General features: G+C 34.7%; 1 protein-coding gene across 1 annotated transcript; it reads right to left on the reverse strand.

The window, feature by feature from the left end:
* Positions 1-491: 491 nt before the first annotated feature.
* LOC130821722 (AP-2 complex subunit alpha-1-like) lies at positions 492-22468 on the reverse strand. The gene is made up of 27 exons (XM_057687514.1): positions 22029-22468; positions 14555-14686; positions 12482-12607; positions 11716-11778; positions 11538-11635; positions 11178-11385; positions 10814-10885; positions 10644-10736; positions 10244-10345; positions 10017-10114; positions 9662-9743; positions 9435-9523; positions 7536-7641; positions 7373-7438; positions 6514-6620; positions 6318-6422; positions 6121-6241; positions 5817-5999; positions 5456-5698; positions 4589-4669; positions 4245-4409; positions 4064-4150; positions 3838-3963; positions 1951-2031; positions 1798-1869; positions 1523-1602; positions 492-1451 (listed from the first exon to the last, which is right to left on the reverse strand). The coding sequence occupies exons 1-27, from the start codon at positions 22158-22160 to the stop codon at positions 1322-1324; spliced, it is 3048 nt and encodes a 1015-aa protein (XP_057543497.1). The 5' UTR covers positions 22161-22468; the 3' UTR covers positions 492-1321.
* Between the last annotated feature and the right edge of the window lie 1197 nt (positions 22469-23665).

Below are 23665 nucleotides of genomic sequence, written 5' to 3' on the forward strand. Positions count from 1 at the left end.
TAGTGTTGTGGGAATTAGGAGGGTGGGAGTATTTTTGTAATTTCATTGAAAAAAATTTTTACAATAGAATTCATTGAAAATTTTTTTTACAATAGAATTAAAATGGTGGCAACATTCAAGAAGCGTGTTTTCAAGTAAGATTTTTCTTATAAGCCTATTTTCATTAACGACCAGATTATTGGGTATTCTTTGACAACAAAATTCAGTAAATAATAGAAATCCAAATTGCTGCTTCGTCTCTTAGAATTTGCCCTTCGAACCATTTTATGTGAGCTGTTTTAGTTAGTTTGCAGCAAATTCTAAGGGATGGAGGGAATAATGTCTTTCAACAAAAATATTTTAATTCTTTTCTTTTATCATGAAAAATAATTAGAAATATGCTACATTATCAAAAATACTAATATATAATAATAAGAATAAATTAAAAAGACAAAGTTGAATATCCGTGTGTGTATATATATATATATATATATATATTTCATAACCCTAAAATGGTCAATTACAATTTACTATGACAAATTATAAACTTAAAATATTAAGTCTATATAGTCTTAATCGATCAATAAAAGCCTTGAAGTAATAAATTAGAAAAATAGACTTGGTTATATTAAACCCAAATAGACTTAGTTATATTAACGCATCTCATAGTTCCTTCAACCCCACAAATTATGTTCATTCCTTTTGATTTTGCCATCTGTATTATGTCGTTTTTGTTTAGACCATTGGGGTTACAACAAAGATGGTTGTCGAAAAGGCTTCATTTTTTGCACCATAGAATTGGTTAATGAACTCATCCTTATAAGGTTCATCTACAATACCAAACAATATAATACCAACAATGTTGTATTTTACTGGATACAACTTTATGCTCGACAACGTTTAATGAAAAATATTCATTCTAATTCACTCTTTTCCCACTTACAAAACCCTTTTCACCCGAAAAATTAAGGGATAAGAAAAATAGAGAATGCAATGCACTTTTACAGGCTATCACTACAAATATTACAAGAACCAACACCAATAAATTCATCCTAAGCAGAGAAATAAGAAAACAAAATCAAGAGGGAGAATACTAAGCCGAAAGAAATCTCGCAATGAACCTCGAAATTGTGAAAGAATATACCTATCCTGCATGCCCCACTCACCCCTTCTATAGCCAAGGATGCAGCTTATCACAAGTTACCTCATTCTTACTTCAGCCAGCCCAGGCGTGAGTTAAGCATCATCTCTTTGCTCGATAAGTAGAAATGGGCTTAGCTGTAAATCAATTGTACAAGTATATTAACAAAGAGATCAACTAAACATATAAACTACATCCATTTCACAGCAAACCAGCAAGCATAGCTCCAGGATCTGTCAATGCTGATATGGGGCTAGTAGACTGAGCAGGTGCTGGAGGAGCTGGTGTTGCTGGGAGGGGAACGAGTAGTTCTTTGACAAATTCTTTCAGCCTGTGAAATAAGAACAGTAAGTTTCTGACAGTTTAAACCTACATAAAATAAATGCTTGCTAGAAAACATACTCAAAAGTCAGAGCAGGATCTCCAGTTGCAATTGTCATTCGTAGCTGACTTCTGTCTGCTGGATCTGTTTCTATTCTTATCTGCATACCATGAAAAATGTGTCATTTGAACAGAATTTCAAGTTAGAGAGCAGTAAGGAGCCTATATATTAGAAAACAAAATTATGCTCTGCATTTTATATATATGGTAAACAAACTCTAAGTGGGAAGAAGAGGGTTGCAAATGTGCGTAGAGGAGTCAACGAAGCATAGATAAGTATTAGTTGAATAGCATACCAAGCATAGCATGGCCCTAGTGCCTTCTGAACAAAACGTTGCACATGCCACTAAATTATTAGGATTTGGATCCTGAGAACACAAAAAAAGTTTATCATAATTCAAGATGCACTATGGAAGAAAAGAAAATCTGGAAAGGGTTTACGAACTTACAAGTGCAGGACAAACCATCAAGTGATACATATTGAACAGATTTGCCATCTCTAATAATGGCATAGGTCTAACACCTCTAACCTGCAGAATATTATTCAAAACGATTAACAAGATAACAAGCACATGCGTCAAAACTTTAAAGCCACAGAATAAATTTATGCACATCAGCAAGTCAGAAGTATAGGATTGAAAACATTTACCGAGCATTTTACTAGGTTATTATGGGCCCAAAGCAATATAACAATCAAATGCCCTCAATGAATCGAAAGAATGCAAAACTTCAATAGAACCACATTCCTTTTCAGCAACTTTGTCATTTATGTACAAGAAAAATAGATTTATAATTAAGATATGTACATTCCCTCGTTAGCAGAAACTGAAACTTCTCAACGAATTCAGTTTCAGAAACTTAGTCTCCAAAACTCTAGATTAATGTTTTGGAAACTTTGTTTCCCAAACTCCAGATTAATGCTCTAATGAAAAAATGTTTCAATCTACATGGATTTAAATATTCTATAGATAAAGGACCCCATCATATGAACCCTTTGTTCCTGAACTCTAAATTAACGTTTGATGTTTTGATTCCCCGTACCGTATTCTATTTCCTTTCTGCCTTTCTGCTAACATCCGGACATTTATCAGCGTGTAATGACAAAGGCCTAATTCCAATGCCTATTACCATTAGAAAAAAAGGCATAATGAACCGAAAAAAATAAAATGCACGGCAAAACAAGCTCACAAAGGGCATTCAATAAGATGATGTCAACATGGTTGAAAATGGAGAGCTGAGATTCAATTTCATGGTAGGAAGAAGAAAAGGTCACTGGGCCTAATGCCCTATGCTGAACAAAAATGTTAGTCAAGTAGGGTTACAGAGCTCATATCTTCTAGGCTATACAGTTGTTCTTTAAATCAACTGCTGTCTCATGTGGAATACATTGGTAGCAAGCAAATTTTTAGAGGTTTTATACTGGAAGATACCATCAGTTATAAAAACAAGATAGCAAGACATACAATTCCTTTATTAAAAAAATTCTTGATGTAACACAACTATATCATCACAGTTCACACAGAAAATGTTCTATCAATAGAGCGTGTAAATGAAGCGTTTTAAGCAATCAAGTAAAAACTGATGCATGGAGTATAATATGGGTGACTCATGTTCACTATTATTTCCTCTTCCCACTTACTATAGGCGGTATCAAAAGTTCAGCCCACTTGGAATTTTTACTATGTATATTAAAATAGTTGGACCAGATTATCCTAGGTCATCCTTATTTTAACATTTCTTGATGCTTATGGGCCCCACATATCTCCCACAAACTTCATTAATATTTTTTAATACTTTTGATCCTCACATGTTTTTTACTTACTCAATAAACATTTTTTTATCTTATGGTCTCCATATTTTTTCCATTAACTTTATAATTCTATAAAAAATATCTTCATTTTCTATCTTATTATTACTCATACAAACAAGATTATACAATATCCTCTTTTCCTTGATTTCTCCGAAAATTCTTTGTGGGAAAAGTATTTGGGAATGGAAGAAGTATTGATTAGTGATTACAACCTAAGTCCCTTTGAGTTAAACCCCAAAAATAAAAACTCTTGCGGGTATATGGAGCAAAATCAATGGGGTGGACGAAGAGAAGCCTAAAGCCTTCCTTTTGGCAACCTCTTTCACAACCATAGGAATAAATATATGGTATTGAAGCATATAAATCATGAATGTCAGCCTCAACACAAGATAAGTTAGTGGAAGCTACAAGAATATGCTTAAAATACACCATCCTTCTAAAAAGTTTCACTCCACTTTACACAGATAAAGGCATGAAGCAGGGGAAAAGATAGCAGCAAAGAAAAATGTTCTGTTTGAATACACACCACTTCCTGGAGCTTCAAAGGTGGTCCTGAAAGTGATCGCCATTGAGGGAAAAATTCTTCTGCAGTCACAGATATGGGCTGCAAAAATTTGTTCAGGACAGCAGGAAGACGAAGCTTTACATTCACCTGTAACTCAGAGAAAATACACATTTACAAATTCAGAACTTCACTATGTATCACATAGTTAAGAGCAAGTGAGATAGACATAATCTTATAGAATATGTACCATGGAGGTTGCAAACTTATATGAGAAGTCAAGCACAGCAACATCTCTACTTGGACGCAGATTTACAAGTTCAAGTGGACATTGCACCTAGGCAGTACAGCAGAACCATTATAGCTCAATACTTGTTTCTAATTATCACAGACAAGAGCTACAAGCATTAAGTTAAAATTTAAACACTCACCTGTGCCCGTGGAGGTATTGTCTCAGGTACCAGTGAAAGTTCCATTTTCAGATAGGCAGGAGGTAAGATTAGAGCTTGAACTGAATCAAGTGGTGCAGTGTTCTTGTTTCCTAAGAAAAGGACCATGCGCCCATGATGGGCTCGCCATTCCGCTTTGATTCCAATCTATAAAGAATAATGCGGATCAGCATCAGCATAGACTTGAATCTTAAATGCCAGATTTATATCAATTCTTTGCTATTCCGTCTTTCAAAAACATAAATTTGCATTTACAAATTGAAATACAAAAATAGAGAAATAGGTGCATGCAGGAACTAAAGTATACTTTACAACACATCTCAAACCTGAATGTTAGGATCCTCATATAGCACACCACTATCCTTGAGACACAAATTTTGAAAACGTTCCGCAATATTTCCTATGGGCTGCAAGAACACAAATTGAATCAGCCAATCCCAGTCAATGTTTAAGATTTATAACAGGCAGGTCAATAACCCCTTTTAAAAACAATGCACATGTTTACCACTATTTTCCACTTTTGATTGTTACTAAACATAACACGACTTCCAGTATCAGCTGTGAGCAATGACAACCACGTGACAGAAAAAACCAGCATAAAAAAGCAGAATGTTTGTCAATATTTAAAAGCAGAATTGAATGATACATAAATCAACGGTAATTGACAGAAATGCACAGAAAACATCAGTTCTAGTACAAATACAAAGCTATGAAAACAGGTGTGGGAATACAAACTAAACAGCATTATGAAACATGTTCTTGATTCTAAGAATTTTCATTGAATTTTCTTTTTGCTTTACGTTTGCATATATAGGTACTTCTGCCTGTATATATTGAAAAATTATGATCTTAAGCACAGCTAGATTTGTGACTAGTGAGAACGTGATGTTTGTATCTCGATAATTTTTTTCGTTCATTTTTTTATATAAGATGTGGCTTAAGATGATGATGGAGTCTGGTTTAAAATTGAACTAACGGGTCTTCTAAAACAGTAAAAAGTCATTGCAATATAGCCCATATACAAACCCACAGTTGCAAAACGAAAAAAAAGTCTAGACTATGAAGGTGAATCACAAGAAGTTTCATGCTCAAGGATAATAACCTGACATAAGTAAAGCCTGAAGCTAGCTGAGAACAAAAGAATAACGAGTCTTGCTTCATAATATAAGTAATTTAAACGCAATAATTAGTACCTGCACAGCATTAGTTTGCTCGTCTACTGGTGCAAGTGCCAAAGCATCCATCGCAGTTGAAGCACCTTCAGCTCCTGGTACCAATCCTTGCTCTGATTGCACGGCCACACCAGGAGGACCCTCAATAGCAAGAGGACCCAAAAGATCTCCAAGAAGATCTGAAGATGGAGCAGCCTGTTGCGTATCCATTTCACTCATAGTTCCATTTGATTGAGGTAATTCTCTTTGTGTACCTTGATGGTCCTATAAGATAGTTAGTGCAAGTAATAGTATAAGATCAGAAAAGACTAAATGTGAAGATATATTTGGAGATTTAGAAAAAAAAAAGAGCAAAGCAAATCACAGTGGAAAATCATCTAACCGCATTAGTGCTCATGCTAGGCATTTTCACAAGGGTAAGAGGTCCAACTGAAGGAGTTCCATTGGTTGGCAGTTGGTCAGTAACAACAAGGGCATTTGAAGTCTGCTGTTGCGTTCGTAACTTGATAGCACTTTGCTCAGCAGTATCAACTTCAGCATCTTCCGCTTTTTTTATTAGAGCAGACTATATTACACAGATCAACATCAGCTACTAGATCGGAGCCCTCTCACAGTAACAGGAAGTCTAATCGATGAAATCAGCCTCAAAGATGCTATACAAGGTTAAATGGAATCCAAAAAAGTACCTGTCGCTCAGGGAACTTTGGCATTTCGGCCAATATATCCACCAAAGCAGCACCTTTGTTACTCAAAGCTAAATACTCTACAGCACGTTGTTGTATCTCTGCATCAATGCAACTCTCATATCTGGAAAAAAGTCGCAAATTAAAAAGCTTGCAGATGATACATAAATGAATGAATAAGCAAGTATTGAGGAACTTACTTGTGGAACACTGACCAAATTAAATTCTGCAATTCCGCATCTTGAGGTTCAGCATGCATCAAAATCTTAGCATATGTTGATAGCAATATAGGAATAGTAGAAGTTCTGAAAAACACATTCTGTATTAATTATCCGAAACAAGGGGCATAGTTATGACAGAAAAGTAAATTGAAGAAATGCGTTTAGGTTTCCTTACGATACTGTCGGAAGCTTCTCATGGATAAGGCCAAAAAGTTCCTTGGGGCTGCAACCAGGTCTTCTAGCCAACAGGTGGCCAAACTCTCCAAGTATATAAGCACTAACCTGACACAAGAAGCAACATAACAGATTAATATGTAAGTGTGGCCAAACTCTCCTGTATTTCTTGCATAAGTTGTTTGTGCAGTACAAAGGAATGCATCAAGAGGAAAGGAAAAATAGATGCCATCTGTATCACTCATGAATATCTTCTTTATATAGGAAACTAAAGCAATGCCAACTATACCTTGGAACAGCTGATTTTGGAGAGTTCAATATCATTAATAGGTGAGATGTATGAGGGGAAAAAAGTGTTCCATGTGTGGATAGAGAAGGAAAAAAAGTAGCTGAATGTACCAAACATCAAGGGTGTTCAGAAAATGATTTTTCAGCACCCCAAATTTTCAGCAGTGCAGCAGTTAATGTATAGCAAGTACTCAAAAGGATTAGAATGAGAATTATTGATCACTGGGCACTGGCCCATAAAGGGCAAATAAGGTGGAGTAAAATTTGACTTAGTGAGCTATATAAAGAAAAGAGTGTAAAATCAATATGTTATTGAAAGATTTACTTTTGGATCTTGTGCTGTCTTGTATAGCAAGTACAGATAGATAGTTCAAAATTCCAATATTCAAGCAGGTGTACAGCCCAAATCCCTAATCTTGTCAATTCAGAATTAAGAACTAAGTGACCCCACAGCGTATTCTTATTCCAAACATGCTAGCTGATTAAAACATTATCTTCAAGCAACAAGAAAAATTTCTCCTTTTCTCTTTAGTTCTTGATCTAAGGGGAAGTGGTTGGCAGTAAAAACATACCTTAACCATCGTCTCGTGTATAGCAGGTTTGTCAAGATACTCTCTGGCCTTCACTGCAGCATAAGGCTGTAAATGTTTTATATATAAATATCAGCTCCACTACCACTAAAAACAATACCCAACATAAAAGCTAATATCCAAGAAAATAAAGTGCAATGCTCACTTGCAAGTCTTCATTGTTTGTAACAAATTGTACCACACGAAACCATATGTCATCACTAACAAAATCACCTGCTTTATCAATCAATTGAAGGATAACATCCACATACCTGCATACAATAGGAAACTAAAAAGTGGGTTTCTCATTCCGAACATAGTTGTGACTGAGAAAAGAGATCAGAAACTTATACACTACATATATAAATCTCGCATTACACCACAACCCATGTCATAGTGCTAGGAGTATGGTATTTATTGACCCCCACTGCTTAAAAAACTAGCCCAGGTGCAAAAAGCATGACAAACCAAAGTCTTCAACTACTAGAAATTTATCTACTGTTGGGTATGATCATTACTCATTACGGCCCCCAATGTTAGCAAAAACTAGCCCAAGCGCAATTAGAATGACAAACCATTGTGGCAACGTCTATATATAATTCAAATTCATTTCCAAGTGTTGGGAAGACATAATCAGGCTTTATCCTAGTAGTTTGTACTTTATGGTGATTCGATGACAGAAAGTCCCCTGAATCGGCAGCTTGAGTCCAATTCAATAGGAATTACCACTGGATTATTTTTTTTAGATGATACAACGAACATGATTTTTCATGGACCACTCCAAGAACCTGTAACCCACAAAGGTATGTAAAGCACAAAAGCAAAAAGAAGCACTAAATTGGTGGTCTTTATTTCTAGACTAACATTCTGCCAATGACATTCCTTGGCCAAGTAGCTAAGACTTGCACTTCATTTAAATATTAATTAATAAGGAAAGAGAGCAAAGGGAGGGAGTTGGAGGGCAAAGGTAAGAGATAGGAAGAGGGATGAAAAACCTTAAGCCAAGGTGGAGGACAGAAGAATTTGGAGAAGAGAAAAAGGAGAATCATTTTCCTTCGGATAATAAAAGGTTGGGATAAGGAAAGGGAGGATAAAGATAAGAGAAATGGGCTTTCTTTCCTCCATTGACAAATAAAATCTTTCCAGCATGGAAACTGTTCAATACACCAGAGAAAACAAGGCAAATATTTACAGTTCCTAAAGGTTTTAGTTCGAGGTCGGATTTTGGGTATGATAATTCAGGTTGGTAGATTTCGGTTTTTTGTATGCATATAATTGATAAATACGATTTAACTTGATGTAAATTTATTTAGGAGTTACTAATTAGGTCAAGTCAAATTTGAACATCTCCAACAATTATTGCCTTAAGGCTTCAACGGGTTCCTACTTCCTAGGCAGTAAAAATATGGAACGTATGATGTTTAAGTATAATTGCAGTAGTAGAAGCCTCCATTGTGTTTTCCATTGAATGAAAAAATAAGAACTAACAGAATGATCAGCAAACAAATGAGAATAGAAACTTCAATAATAGCACTAGACAGCAAGCAGAAAAGGTATATGAACTGCCACATTAATGATCTGCAGTAGTTTTAGAAGTCCAGAGGCTTCTCTTATGGTTTATATTCCCTCCCTTCCTTAGCCCCAGCTCAATTGTTGATCAATGAAGGCATATAGAAATGATCCTCCTCTCCCTTCCCTTACCTTTCGTCTAAATGCACCTGTCCAAATAAACTTTAAACTGAACCAAAGGTGGAAAGAAACTTTAGATTTATAACAATTCATGGAAAATGATCAGCAAAGAAAAAACAATGAGACAAATCATTGTGCTTGAATTTATGGCGCCCTCCCTTTACTCAGCCCAAACTCAATCATTAAACAAACAATGAAAAATGAAAATGGTCCTCATCCTCCCTTTCCCTTACTTTCCTTCTAAATCCATCCATCCAAACAAATGTTACGACTGATCCCAAGGTGGAAAACACTTTAGATTTATTGAAAATCATCGAACTCCACAGTTTTCTTTTCAGTTTTCCGTTCAAACAGTGCCACAATACCGAGACCTTACCATGACAAATCAGGCGCAAACTTCTCTGCAAGTATGGCAGCTTTAAGGGACAATTCTTCTCGCATTGCAAATTCCGCTGTACTAAGATACTGCAAAATGAGTTGTGAAAAGCTTCATAATGATTGTTAGCAGTAGCAAACTTCTGGAACTATCTTCAAGATTAATGCATGTTTAATGAACCAACATACAGCAGTCTATAATAAAATTCAGCTATTAAAATGTAGAACCTGTAATAATTCCTCAACAATATCCTTTGCATTTGAAACATCACACATTCCATAAAGCAAATCAAGAGCACGCCTCCGAATACTGACAGGACATACTATCATCAGTAACTCAGACATAAAGAACATAAAAGCAAGGAATTACTTGCTGTTTCAAAGTGAAACAGAAAACTTGTTCTCATAATGGTATCCAATCAGTTCATGGATTAATAGCAGAATCTTATAACAATTGAGTGATAAATCTTCACACAACCCTGCCCCCTTGCAAAAAAGGTGTACAGAGGAAAATTCGTGTCTAAGATGACCGACAAGCATCAAGGTCAGATGAAGGTGGAAAGAGAATACGATAAAGCTCAACCTGATATCAGGATCCTTAAGTGAGGTGATTATCTGAGCTTGATGCCTTTTTATGATGTCCTGCACATCAGTGACCATCAACATCCGAGTCATATTTTCCTGCAGCAAAGCAATTTCAAATGAGACACAATTAGACAACTGCAAGTTGATTTAGAGCTTGACAGGAGCCACCTCACATATATAAATTAAGCAGACACAAATGAGAGTTCAAAAGAAACATAGAATTACCAAACCAAGGTATCGTATGTTTGGCTCACGAACGGCAATAAACTTCCCGAGCAGAGCAACACATTGAGACATCATTTCCTTTTCAGCATCAAGATGCATAACCTGCGATCAAGACAAATTTGCAGACAAACAATAAGGACTATATAAACACTCATGAACCTCAAAAATATAGCAGCAATATAGTGCAATATTGGCTGCATCACTGCATTGCGACTTGTAAAGGGTTTTGAGGCTACCGTGGCTATAATATATAGGCCACGAAAACAGCAAAACCGTCCACATCGACCACAAAAGTGGTTTCATGCTCAGTTTGCAATTGAATCCGAACTTTTCCACTATGGGCAGTACCCTCCCATAACTTTGCCAATGAAATACCAAGTATGTAGAAAAAAATACTTACAAGGGCAAGAGCTTCAAAAAGAACAGCATGCGAAGCATTGTTCTTGTTTACGTTTTTAACAACATCTGTTCCCATTAATATGCGTTGCAAAACCTACATAAGGGGATGAAAGATGATTAAAAATCAGATCAATTATAGTAGTACAAACGAATCTTACAGAAGAAACTAACCTCAAACAATGATCTCCGGGTATTGGGATCCTCAATAGTAGGAAAATATTGAAGGGCCCTCATAGCCTTAACCTGCATTAGGTTAACAGATTAAAATACTTTGGTGTGGGTAAGAAAGAGTTTTCACAACTGCTTCAACCCCCCCCCCCCCCCCCCCCCCCCAAAAATATTTACATTCACACAAATCAATAGAATTAAAGAGAGCTACTTTTGGGATAACACACAACAGCTAAATGAACCAAGACAAACAAATGTGGGAAACCGTTGCATTTTTCTTTGGATATGCTTCAATCAATTCAGCCTGTATCAATCACAATTTTAAGAGTGATAATGGTTGTTGGATCAAGAAAAGTAGGAGACACACCTGAAGCCACGGTGATGGAATGCCATAATATGTGTACTCTTGAGGAACATCCTGATTTCTAGCCAGTCTTTCCAGAATTTTCACACATTTAGGAACACAACTCCAGTATGCATCATGGTTATTGGATACTAAAGCAACCAGCAGGCTCATAGCAGATGTTAGAACACCCAAATCACGTTCATCTAAAAGCTGTGTCATTCGGTCTGACCTGATTATAAAATGACAGAAACGTCAACCACAGGTAAGGAAACTATAAACCTCTCGGTCTCCCTTTATCTCTCCATTCCCATTGGATCTGGATACTTTAAACAAACCCACACCACTAGAACAAAGGGGGACTGAGGGCAGGGAGGGACATACCAGCCATCTACATTCACAACATCTGGATTTTTCCTATACAAACGAAGAAGGCATAGAGCAGCTTTCTTTCTCACCAAAGGCCTGCAACTGCTTGACATCTTAAGAGAAAGCAAAAGCCAAAATTGAGAATTTGAAACACCAGTAATCTTCATATGCAGAAATTGATAATGAATGTTACCAGTAGCTTCTGTACATCAGGCGCTAACGATTCTGCAAACTCCCTTCCACCAATATTACCAACCTGCCTCACAAAAAAAGAAATTCAGACAAAGAGCAAGCAACTAATTATCCAGCCCAGCTTTCTGAATCATTTTCAATATATAATACAAAATGCAGATTTTCTAAATATAGTAGATGCCCAACCTATTTATTGACCCAAAATCCGGATAAGAACCAAATAACATAATCACAATTTTGAAAAAAGCCAGATCAGAATTTTGTCAATACTCGCAACTACAAATTCTAGTAAATAAGTCACTGACTTTCGTGTACTTGGACAATTTAAGAATACTATGAATTTGTTAACTTAATTATACAAAAAGAACTGTTGGAGGCCATATTCGAACCTGAAATTCAGGAAAAATTACTGAATAATAACATTGTTGCTATAGCACTGTCCAGTATACAAGACAAAACATAACATGTGTACTTTAAAGAGGATAATCGAATATTTTTACAGCCCATTATCACCAAATGTTCGTCATTAGTCACTGAAAAGTATTATTTGAAGCGTGAAGTGAAACTGCAGATTGTAAATCTATTGTCAATGCAGACAAAGTAAAGGGCATAATACCCCATAAATAAACCTAATTTAAACAAAAAGCAAACACCGTTTGTGCAAAATTCCAAAATGGAACCCCAACAGCCCAACTAGAGTAAAATTATATATGTAAAAACACAAAAACAAAGAGATCATCTGATAGAGAACAAGGTAAGCAAAATACCAATGTCAGGGCAAGGCATTGGAAAGTTTCATTACGTCCAATAATATCATTGCGCACGGTATTTATTGCTAGCCGTAAGAAATCATGATTCTCGTTGAGTAAACAAGCCGTCACAATATAACCAACCTGCAATATTAAAATAAACCACCAAGATAGCCATCATGAACCTGAACAGTTATCAACACAAGGGTTCATATTCTATAAAGTTAGCAAGGGATGTGTTCACAATGTAGGACAAAAAACAATTTTTTTAAAATGGGAATCCAAGAATAAGAATATACGCTACCGAATCCAGAACATCATTACCCAGAATGTGGACAGTACGATCTGCCAAGCGGAAACAGGAATGAGAACTCGAAATGCTATCCATCGTGAATCGAGAATGATTGAGAAATGAATACTACCATGAAATTAGTGGAAATTGGAGGAATTGCTAGAGAAATTTTTCTCTAAGAAACAAGAGATGGTCAAACAAGAATAATATTAAGTCTTTTGTTGGTGAGCACATGGATCCCCAATTCACACGGCCTAGAACTAGTTATTACAAAGTTTCTTGCTTCAAAAGAAGAATTTTAAATTAAAAAAAAATAAAAGGAGGGAAATATAATAAAAGAAAAAAAGAAACGGATGGAAACAGCTATCAAGCTATCACATACAGAGTTGTTTTGTGTGAAAAAAGTCAAACTACTCAAAGCCATCCTGCCCTTAATATCAACACATTTTTTTTTCAATCTCCTCTCTTTCTCTCTCTCTCTCTCTCTCTCTTCAATATAGCAAGAAACAACAATTCAGTGCTTGAATTATTATACCACCCAATAGGCTAAGGTTTACATGACATAGGAAGACAAAAAGTGGATAGTGCTAGTGTTTCCAAATTCAGCGGTTGACCAATAATTAAATTACGATTCAATTCGCACTTCTCGAAACACAATTTTAACTCAAAACAATTGGATTTGCAGTCTTAAACGCTGGATTGAGCGCACCCAAAGACTGGCTGTCATTGCACGTCAACTTAACTTTTTCAGATCTGCAGAATAACGGTTAAACCCTAGGTATATTAATTACAAAGTAAATTTATTAAATCGATAAGATTAAACAGGGGTATTTTAATCTAAAGACCAGGGGCACCAAAAAAATATAGTAGCTAAAGTCGCTAATATTCTGACTTCCCATTCTTTCTTTTTCCTTTCTTTGTTCAGGATTTGGAAAGGAGAAGCATCCAAAGGAACAGAGTTTTAACTACGTGATGTCACACATGTTGTCTTTTGTTTGTTTTTAAGCTCTTTATGTTTACTATTAAGCCTAATATGTTTTATTTTTGGAATATGAATGGATACTTCAGAAAAAGTGGCTGGATGAAGAGCACTTTTTGACTAAATTAACAGCTGAGGAGGTTAAATTCTTATCATTTTAATCAACTTTTATCCTTTTCCACGCAAATTGCAATTCTAGACAATTGTACTCAAAACATCTCCTTTACACACTTTCCAAGATGGAAGAGTACAATTTTTATTTTTGTTTCCTAAATATCCTAGAGAAAAAATATTTATAACTTCTGTCAAACTAATGAAACCAATCATGAATTGAAAAAAAGAACCATAAAAACACCCAACAATTGAAAAACTTCCAGCTACAGAATCATGGATCTGAATTCGTCTTTGGTACCACAGAAAATTAGACACCACTGGTTGGTACCTCTAATATTCAGTTAAGTGATCTGCAGTGACATGAGTACATGACTGACGTTTGTTCTGTGATCCAGAATCAAAACTTTGGGTTGCAGATTGTGGATCCATTCTACAATCTGGTTACAGAGAGTCAGGGATCCAACATAGGTAACAGTAAATGTACAATTAAAGCTATCAACTTAAACAATCCAGTTATGTGTTTTGATTATGCATCCTCTGACTAAATTCAGCCACTTCCTGAACACCATCTTACAAAACTAAAAGTCTTATCAGGTATGCATGTAGATTAGATAGCTACACAGTAATAACTGACTGATGCCTTATTGCATTGTGACATGCCCGACATATGAACAGAAGATTATGCAGACACAGATGAGAAAATTACCTGCTTCTCTGGATACTTTGGTGCAGATATCAAAGAAACAGTTTCCATATGACCAAAATCAACATCATAACCAAGCATAAATATGTATAGCATTTTCCAAACGTATTTCTTTTTCTCATATGGAGATAAACCCTGTCAACAGAATAATGCAGTTTAGACACTCATGACGTTACTTTCACGAATAAGGGCAGATCAAACGTAAGAGATAATAAACACAGAATAGAATTCAAAATGAAGAACAAGCTATGGTGAGAACTTAGAAGAGAACATATGGCACAAAAGAAAGGTCGGAGAGGTCAATGAAGATTTAAGCCAAATAAACACCAACAAAGTGAAGTGATGAAAGAGAATCCTCCGTACCAATAAACTCTCCGCATTTTTCTTTGCTTGAGTACGAAAGTATGGACTTCCCAATTAATAAAAAGGCTCAAGGCACACTAAGAGGATAAAGAGGGAATCATCTTAAACAAATCTGGCTAGGCTTACACTTGTATCACAGGCCAGCCGTAAGTCATTTAATATTATTATCTGTTGTTAGAGTTATTTCTAGAGTAGAGTCCCTCCAAATAGATAAGATTAAAATGTATATGAACACGAACGATTGAGGGATTTTGAGGGAGATAAGAGTAAGTGAAATGGAGGGTGTCTTTTCCATAAAGATAAAAAATATTATATTACATGCGCTTCTTATCAATGTAAAATCAAAAATGATATCAACAAGCAAGGGTCAATCATGAAAAACATCTTTATTATTACAAAGGTATTGTCATGTACATCTGACCCCTGTAACCCCACCTAAGTCGGAGTCACTTGTTACCCAAACAATGAAACTTTGGGCTCTTCCATCAATTCCTCCGACAACATTTTGTATTTTCTTTTTGTCCCCTCTTCTCTCATCCTCCCCCCCCCCCCTAAATTGTTATCCAAATAAGTTGTAAAACAAAGAATCTCCCACAACCAATAACTCATCACAAACACAAAGTAACAATGAAACATAGACATAAACACAAAAAGTGATTCAAAGGTTAATCCAACAAGTATAGACCAACAAAAGCCAAAAAGCTTAAACCAAAACCACAAAACATACTCCCTCAATTCCTATTTGACGTTCCCATAAGGAATGTTCACAAAAATTAAAAAAATTTAAATCTTTTAGATAGTGAAGACATTATTGTATTGAATAGTAAAGTTAATGAAGAAAAAGTGAGGACCATAAACATTAAAAAATATATATAACAAAGTTAGTGGAAAAAATAAGGGGACCACAAACATTAAGAAATGTTAAAATTCAGTTGGCAGGAAACATATGAAGAAGCATTATAAAAATGTTAAAATAAAGTTAGTGGAAAATACGTGGGGATACGGGAATTAAAAAAAATTAAAATTAGGGTGACTAAGGCTAATTATGTCCAAAAAAGTGATATAAATAGAAAGATTCTTTAATGAAACGACATATAGAACTGCCTAAAATAGAAAATGGGAACAACATATAGGAACGGAGGGAGTATATTTGCTTCAAGGTTCAAAGCTTAAGCTCACAAACTTAAGTTTAAAAGCCCTAAGAAAGATTTATCTAAGTAAAAGATATTCAACTCCAAATTGACTCAGAAAATGACTATTAGATTACCATTCTGGTCATAAACCTAGCAACATCTGATCACAAAAATCAGAGGGGGAAGATCAAACAGAAACAACAATATCTTCTTTGATCATGCTCAAATAGCACATATAGTGCACACGACTGGTCATAGGAAGCTATGGGATCTTTTTCTACTAGCAAGCTACTACCAAGCATTTGAGGTGATGAGAGTTTCATCAACATCGAATGATTTTCAGATTAAAAAGGAAAAAAGAAAACAGAAATGAGCTTCCACTTCCCAAGAAACAAATGTCTATTCTCACTTGGGAATCAAAATTACAAAGGACCAGTGACTACTTAGCCTTTAAATGTAATCTCAATCCAGATTCCAGATATTCAAAATACGAAGCCCCATTTAGATTACAGGTTTTACACCCCTTTTACAAACATTCTTTTAGGGATATACCATTTGCTAGCACCAAAGTATGGAGAAAGCACAACTTTTTTTCAAAATTCACAAGAACACCAAGGTTTAATTTCATTCACACTCCAATAGAAAATGACCAAAATACCTCTACTTTTTAATTTTAAACAAATTGCAAAAAAGAAAACCCTACCACAACCCCCAACCTAACCACCCAAGCCCTACCAAGTACCAACCTGACCACCACAACCAACATACATATATTTCCTCGGATCAAATGCTAAGAATTCGACTACTTTATCTTGAATTTCTATCACACTATTAAGCAAGTAGCCCTCATAGAAAATTTAGCTTAACTACATCTTCCCATTTTCCTACATCCTCATATATATTGACACTATGTTATTCGGACTCTTCATTTTGTTTCACGTACCTGTGTCCGATCCTTGATCCTTAAACATTGGTATGGCACTTAGACACTTCGTTTTAGGCGTAAAATTGAATATTTAGACGTATCCAACACTTGGACACGTACACATCAGTACCCGAGTCCAATTAACATAGATTTGACATATGCAACTATTAGTCCATGAGTACTCCATTCTAGGAAAAATATTTTTCTTCACTTCAAACAAATTTTTGCAAGCCTCAATATGTCCAATATTCACATACCCATTTAATGTAGTATTCCATGCCATTGTATGCATATGTGGCATTGTGTCAAAGAGCATTTGAGCAGCTTCCATATCTTCATTTTGAATATAGCCTGATATGGAATTCCATCAAATTCCTGAATAAAGAAATCACTTCTTTGTGATCCCCATTATGGCTATACCCCTTGAACATCACATTGAAAATTACAAAATCTGGATAAAAACTAGATCGAATAAACAGATAGCGAGCATATTTCATATGCTTCAATTCAACAGATTGGGAAATGAGTTTGACAGTGTGATTACATAGTTTAGGATTCGAGTTTAAGAGGTTTGGGGTGGGGTTGTGGGTTGTTGGGGAGTGGGTGTGGTTATTTGGTGGAAAGGTCATCATGGTGGTCGATTGGTTAGGGTTAGGATGTAAGGTGGGCTGGGTAGTGTTCAGGGCTTTTTCTGCTTTTTCTTTTTTCTTTTCATTATTTTAATTTTCAAAAACTAAATAGTACAAGTATTTTGGTCATTTTCAACTAAGGTATGAATAAATTTAAACCTTAATGCTATTTTATCAATTATGAAAAAGTTTTCACCGTAATATGGTGGTATCAAATGGAATATTCCTTCTTTCAACTGCATAATCTAACATGAAAAACCATGGTTATGTGCACTACATGCGAAGGTCAAGTAAGGGTAAGCACCGACTATATGTTGTCCACCAATAAGAGCTTATGAATGTTGATTATTTTACTTCAAAAAAATACTCTATTAAGTGCATAGAAACTCCCAATAACTTCCCTAAATTTCCTGTAAATGCAAAATTTGAAGAGCTAATAAACCAAAGATGAAGCTGTACGAGTGTCTTTGGATGAAGGAAGCCCAATAGCCATCTGTGGTAAGCTCTATTTGATCCAGTCAAAGGTTTCTCATGGTGAATAACTTAGCTCTATCTCTTTTGTTCATAAAATAAGCTTGACAACCAATACATAGCATTATTCCCACTTACTGGCTCCTGCTAGGTAAGTTGGGATATCATAATGTTGAAATTGATTGCAAACACCATTCACAACTTCATGTAAATAAGCACAGAAGAATTTTACGACCTATTTCAATGTAAGTATTAAGTCCTACCAAAAAAATAGCATAATTAAGATAAAAGCCTTTTCCAGATACATAATTGCGAACTAAGGAGATAGCAACTCTGGTTAAATCAGGAAACAAGCGGGGTAAGCTCAAGTGCTTATGTTAGTGTAATGGTTTTATAAACATTACTTGGATTTCAACAACAATGACAAAAAAAACCTTAATCCCAACAATACCAAGAAACTAGTTTGTTATGGTTCTTTGGCAGCTACACACAAGTTTGAGGATCCCTCCAAGGGAGATAATGTCAAACCGTATGAAATTTTAATTACTTCCATTTCTTTTTTGTTCACTCGTTACCATTGGTATTGAAGGGGCATCAGTAACTGCACCACCTAAAAAGTAATATGTACCAAATCAACCACCTCTATTTTGAGGAATACATAAAATATAGAAATATGTCTGCCTTTCAAAACATGACATATGTTTCGCATACAAAGGCTAGCAAAAAAGCATTTGTAAATGTTCAATTTTCAGTTTGATTCAAGCTTAATAGCCTAACAAAACCAGATCAAGTAGTGCCATAATGCTCTCAGATTTTATTAGCACTCAAATTATAAATATGAGGCATCGAAAAAGTTGTACATGCAACTCGTACTTATTGATCATTGAAAAAGACAGCAAACCGGAACCAACTGCACGATATGTTGTTGATGGCTCGACTCGGTAGCTGGTACGATGACTGAGAGTTGTTATGCGGACTTGAGATTATAGTTTGACATCTCAAAGCTTGGTATAATGACTTGACATTATCGGTTGAGGACTTGGACGAGGCTATGTTAGCTTTCTACATAGAACAAAACAATGCTACATGTATGCATGTGCATGGGCCATAGTACAACACATAGAACAAAACAATGCCACATGTTTGCATGTGCATGGGCTATAGCATCCATGATCCCGAGATGAATACGAGACATTAGCAAATTAGATATTATAAATTGTCAAATACTTTGACCCAAAAAACATATGCCTCTCAAATAAAAGAGAAGGAAACCGAGAAAAGATAATAAAATCAGGAGGAAACAAAGAGAAAGAAAGAAATAATAAAGAAAATGAAGAAAAAAAGAGAAGGAAAAAACTTACCTTCTCCATGGAGACGTCACCATACACTGTAATACATAGAGGGATAACTACATTCAAGCAGAGATTTGTGTATATTGAGACAAAAGTATATGGATAATCGGATTTAGGAGTACCCAACAAATGGTACAAAACAAAATAAAGAAACAAGGAAGATTGTAAGATGTGATTTAGATTCTTGGTGTGTCTAGAATGAGTCCATGGCTTAAGAACGTATTTAGTGAGTATCTCTAATGTGCAAAATATCACCATGTTTCCGAAGGTTAACACACCACCCGAACTCTTGTATGCACTTTTTTGAAAGGGTTGGAACAATCACCACAATAGCCAAGTCAAACAGTTTCTTTGATAAAAATCAGATGAAGGCATGGAGACATAGAGGCAGATCTTCATGAAGAAGGTAAGTTTTTTCTTCACTTCTCACATCATTTTCTTCTAATTTCTCCTTTTCGCTTTGTTTCTTTATTTTTTTTGTCTTCCACAAGTTGTCTATTCTTTTAAGGATCAAAAATATCAAATTTTCATGGAGAGGCGGATGTTTTCACAACCAAAGTTCACAACTATTTGGTAAGTGATCCAAGATGATTTGATTTGATATCATCTCGCATTCTAAGTTGATCGTTCTCAATCGGAAAACGGCCCATGATCTCGCAATTCGAGATACTGTGACTTCCACTATATCTCTTCCCATGCACAAATCGCACAAATAAGAGGTTTCAGCTATCTAAAAGCAAATCCCTAAAAATGTAGGAGCATATGTTTTCCATCCCCATCACAAATCAACAATAAGGGGATTAAGAAGGTGTTCGCAATTACGTTGGGTGCCCACTTGTTTGATAAACTGCTAGCATCAACTTTTATGCAAGTTAATTAGCCAACTTTTTAGTTATTCCCTTTTGGAGATTGTGGTTGTTGGTTGTTTCTTAGAGGAAAGAAAGGTTTAAATGTCATAAGCCAATAAAAAGCTACTCATAGTAGCTATTTGGTTTTATCATAAAAGTCGGCTTTTGAGCATGCTTTAATTCATTTAGCAAATACTAAAAACCATTCCATAGATGTCAATAAAAAGCCAAAAGTCAATCAAAAAGTCATTTGTCGAACATATTATAAGTCATTCCATAGATGCCAATCAAGGTTCAAGACCTATTTCTCAATACAAATTTCACATCTAACACAATTAACTAAGATTTGCACCTTAGGGTGAATGTAAATTCAACGTGTCTAGTTCCATAAAAAAGGCATATTGAGAATAGGTAAATTCAAAGGCATATTTTTCAGTGTAATTTTCAAATATTACCCATCCTAATGGTAATAAAAAAGAAAAAAATCTCAAATTGGAGGCTTTGGGATGTAATATTGAGAATAGGTTTATTAGATTGTCTTTTCTAGTAAAGAAGCATAATGAAAGCTTTTAGAAAGTTTACAATAAATTCGTTGGGAAAGAATACGGTTCAGAAGATTGTTTGAAAAATCCCTTAATCCTTTCAAAATAATAGAATAGAATTATACGTGAGAAAATTATTTAACCAAGTTACACCGCGATAGAGTTGAAACACTCTTTGTGAGAACAAAAGTTGCAGTTATGAAGATATTAGATTATTCTAACAGAGTTCTAGAGGCAAGTTTTACACCTCTACTCATACATAAGCAAAAAACTCATAATGATGTAACAAAAATAAATTTGACCGTTAAAGTAAAGAGATGTATTTGGTAAATCTCTACGGCACAAACAAAATCCTTCACACAAGAAATGTAAGGGGAGTTGCAGGAACAAAATATGACGAAAGAACCTTAACTAAAACTTTTGAGTGATAAATAGAATTGGAAATAATATATAATTTCTCAAAATTTATTCTTAAAACCATCATTGGACCCTCATTTACTAATTTTCCTGGTCACGAGAATATCTTTCCACATCACACATTCCACCTCAAATCTACAAATTAACCAAAAAATCTAAGTGAACCCATAAATTCTCTCTATTGTTGTACTTTAAACAGTAAAACGGACCAGATAAAAGCCCCTAACATCGTTAGCTTGAAAACTTCAATATTACATAACTAGATGTATATCAAGATAGTAGCTAAACACTCAATTTTCTTTCAACATTTCAATGGAAAGCTGCTCGAGAACTGAATTCACATTTGTTGTCTCCTAAATACAACCAAGAGTGTTGATGCTGGTTTCAGACTTTACACAGCTAGTTCTAACTCCCTAACCCTCATTTTATATCCACCTAATTCAGTCCGATGTAGGTCAAAAACTAGCGGAATTTCACCAAAAAATTTCATCAAGTAACTAAATTTAAGTAAATCAGCGCTACAAATTAAAAAATGTATCAAAAAAATTCATCCGCAGTGACATCAATAGAACACTTGAACGAACAATCAAGATCAAAAAACTATACAACTCCACTACCAATCACCAACCAAAAAATTACAACAAAATTTTCTAAAATGATCTCAACTAACAGTAATTCAATCCAAATGCCAATTAAAAAGCATTACACTTCAAACTCACTGAATTAAGCATCTTAAATAAAGAAAAGCACAAACTAAATTGAAGAAAATAGATGATAGAGTTTAAAAAAACCCTAACCTTATCATTTTTGAATTTGTTACGAATATTACCGAGTTCCTTATCGATCCTCAAACGTTCTTGTTCTTTATTCTGACAATTCCGAATGTCGCTTATGAAAACAGAAAGACCTCTCATGCCGGAAAGCGCCATAGCTAGTCAGATCCAAAGAGGAGAGAGAGTAGAGAAACTAATCTGAGAAAAATAAAGGATTTCTCTCTCCTCTATAAGGATCGTAGTAGAGTGTATGGAGGAGAGAGAAAAAAGGAAGAAAATTGGAGGTTTGAAGTGCAGAATAATGGAGGATTTTGTAGAGGTCGACAATGGAGGACTGTGATCTAGAGAGAGAGAGAGAAAGAGAGGTAGAAAAGGAGTATTTGGCAAAGGAAGGGCCGTCGAAGAGGGAGAATTACAGCAGGTCGCGACTTTTCTTTGGTTTCTCCTATTTTTTTAATTTTCTACTAGCTGTCATTTAAATTCCAGCATCATTGTTTTCGCGTCATTTTGCTACTAATTTTGAAAATTAGACTTGATTCTACTTTTAAAATTTCAAATTACTTACTATGTAATACATAAAATCTATATTTTTTCACGGAGTTTAATATATTAATTTAATTTTTAATATCTATAATTATATAATAAAAAATTATAAAATTTTAATATTAATAATCTAGACGAATCAAACAAGATTTTATTTGACTATGTTTTAACTTATAGATTACAAACAAATCACAATTAAGGGAGATAAGTGAATAATACTTGTATTTTCAATGTTGCGACTATATTGGAACAGAGAAAGTATGAAGTACTCCATTATATGTTGTGTTGAAAGCATATGGTAATTGGTTGCTGATTGAAATAATGTATTTGACAAGTTGATTTTATTAATTGGTTTAATTAGATGATTATGAACTCGCTACCATACACAATCTATTCAAGATAGCTTATTTATAACAATAAGTCATTTTAACCAATTAATTCACGGAACATTCGAATTAGATTGTCTGATCGAGTTGTGTCAAAATTGTATACTAAGCTATTTAGTAACTCTCCTGAAAATTAGATAGTTTTTTGGGCATAAGTCATCAAATTTTTGATGACTTAGCTGTATAGATGTCAACTTTTATAACTTGAAGGCTATTCCCAAAATATAAAATTTAAGGTTATAGTTTTTAAAACGTCTTAACTTGAAGATTATAGTTTGCGAAATATTTGTTTTTTTGAATGTGCTTTGACAAAGATTAAGACATTGAAAACCTACTTTAGTGCATCTTCAAAGCTTTTTTGTTATCAAGCAATTAAGAATAACATTAGTAAATTTATATTTTTACAATTTTCTCTTTTTTATATTTACTTTTTTTGTTGCAAAAACTAAAAACTTAGTTGTACCAAAAAGGTGATATGATAATATATGAAGTTATGAACTTGTCAATGGTGTCTAAAATCGAAAGATGAAGATTTGGTTGTGGAATAACTTTATCCCTAGTTTTTAGGAGTCTTAAGTTAAAACTCCTTCTAAGATTGTATTTAAAACTTCAGAACATGAAATAGGAACGACGGAAATATAAACAAGTGAATAACATAAATAATAGTAAAGATAAAGAGAAAATAAATTTGAAAATGAAATTAAAAGGAGAGTGAAACCATTATAAAAAAAG

The sequence above is a fragment of the Amaranthus tricolor genome, chromosome 1 (genome assembly GCF_026212465.1).
Source record: "Amaranthus tricolor cultivar Red isolate AtriRed21 chromosome 1, ASM2621246v1, whole genome shotgun sequence".
NCBI lineage: Eukaryota > Viridiplantae > Streptophyta > Magnoliopsida > Caryophyllales > Amaranthaceae > Amaranthus > Amaranthus tricolor.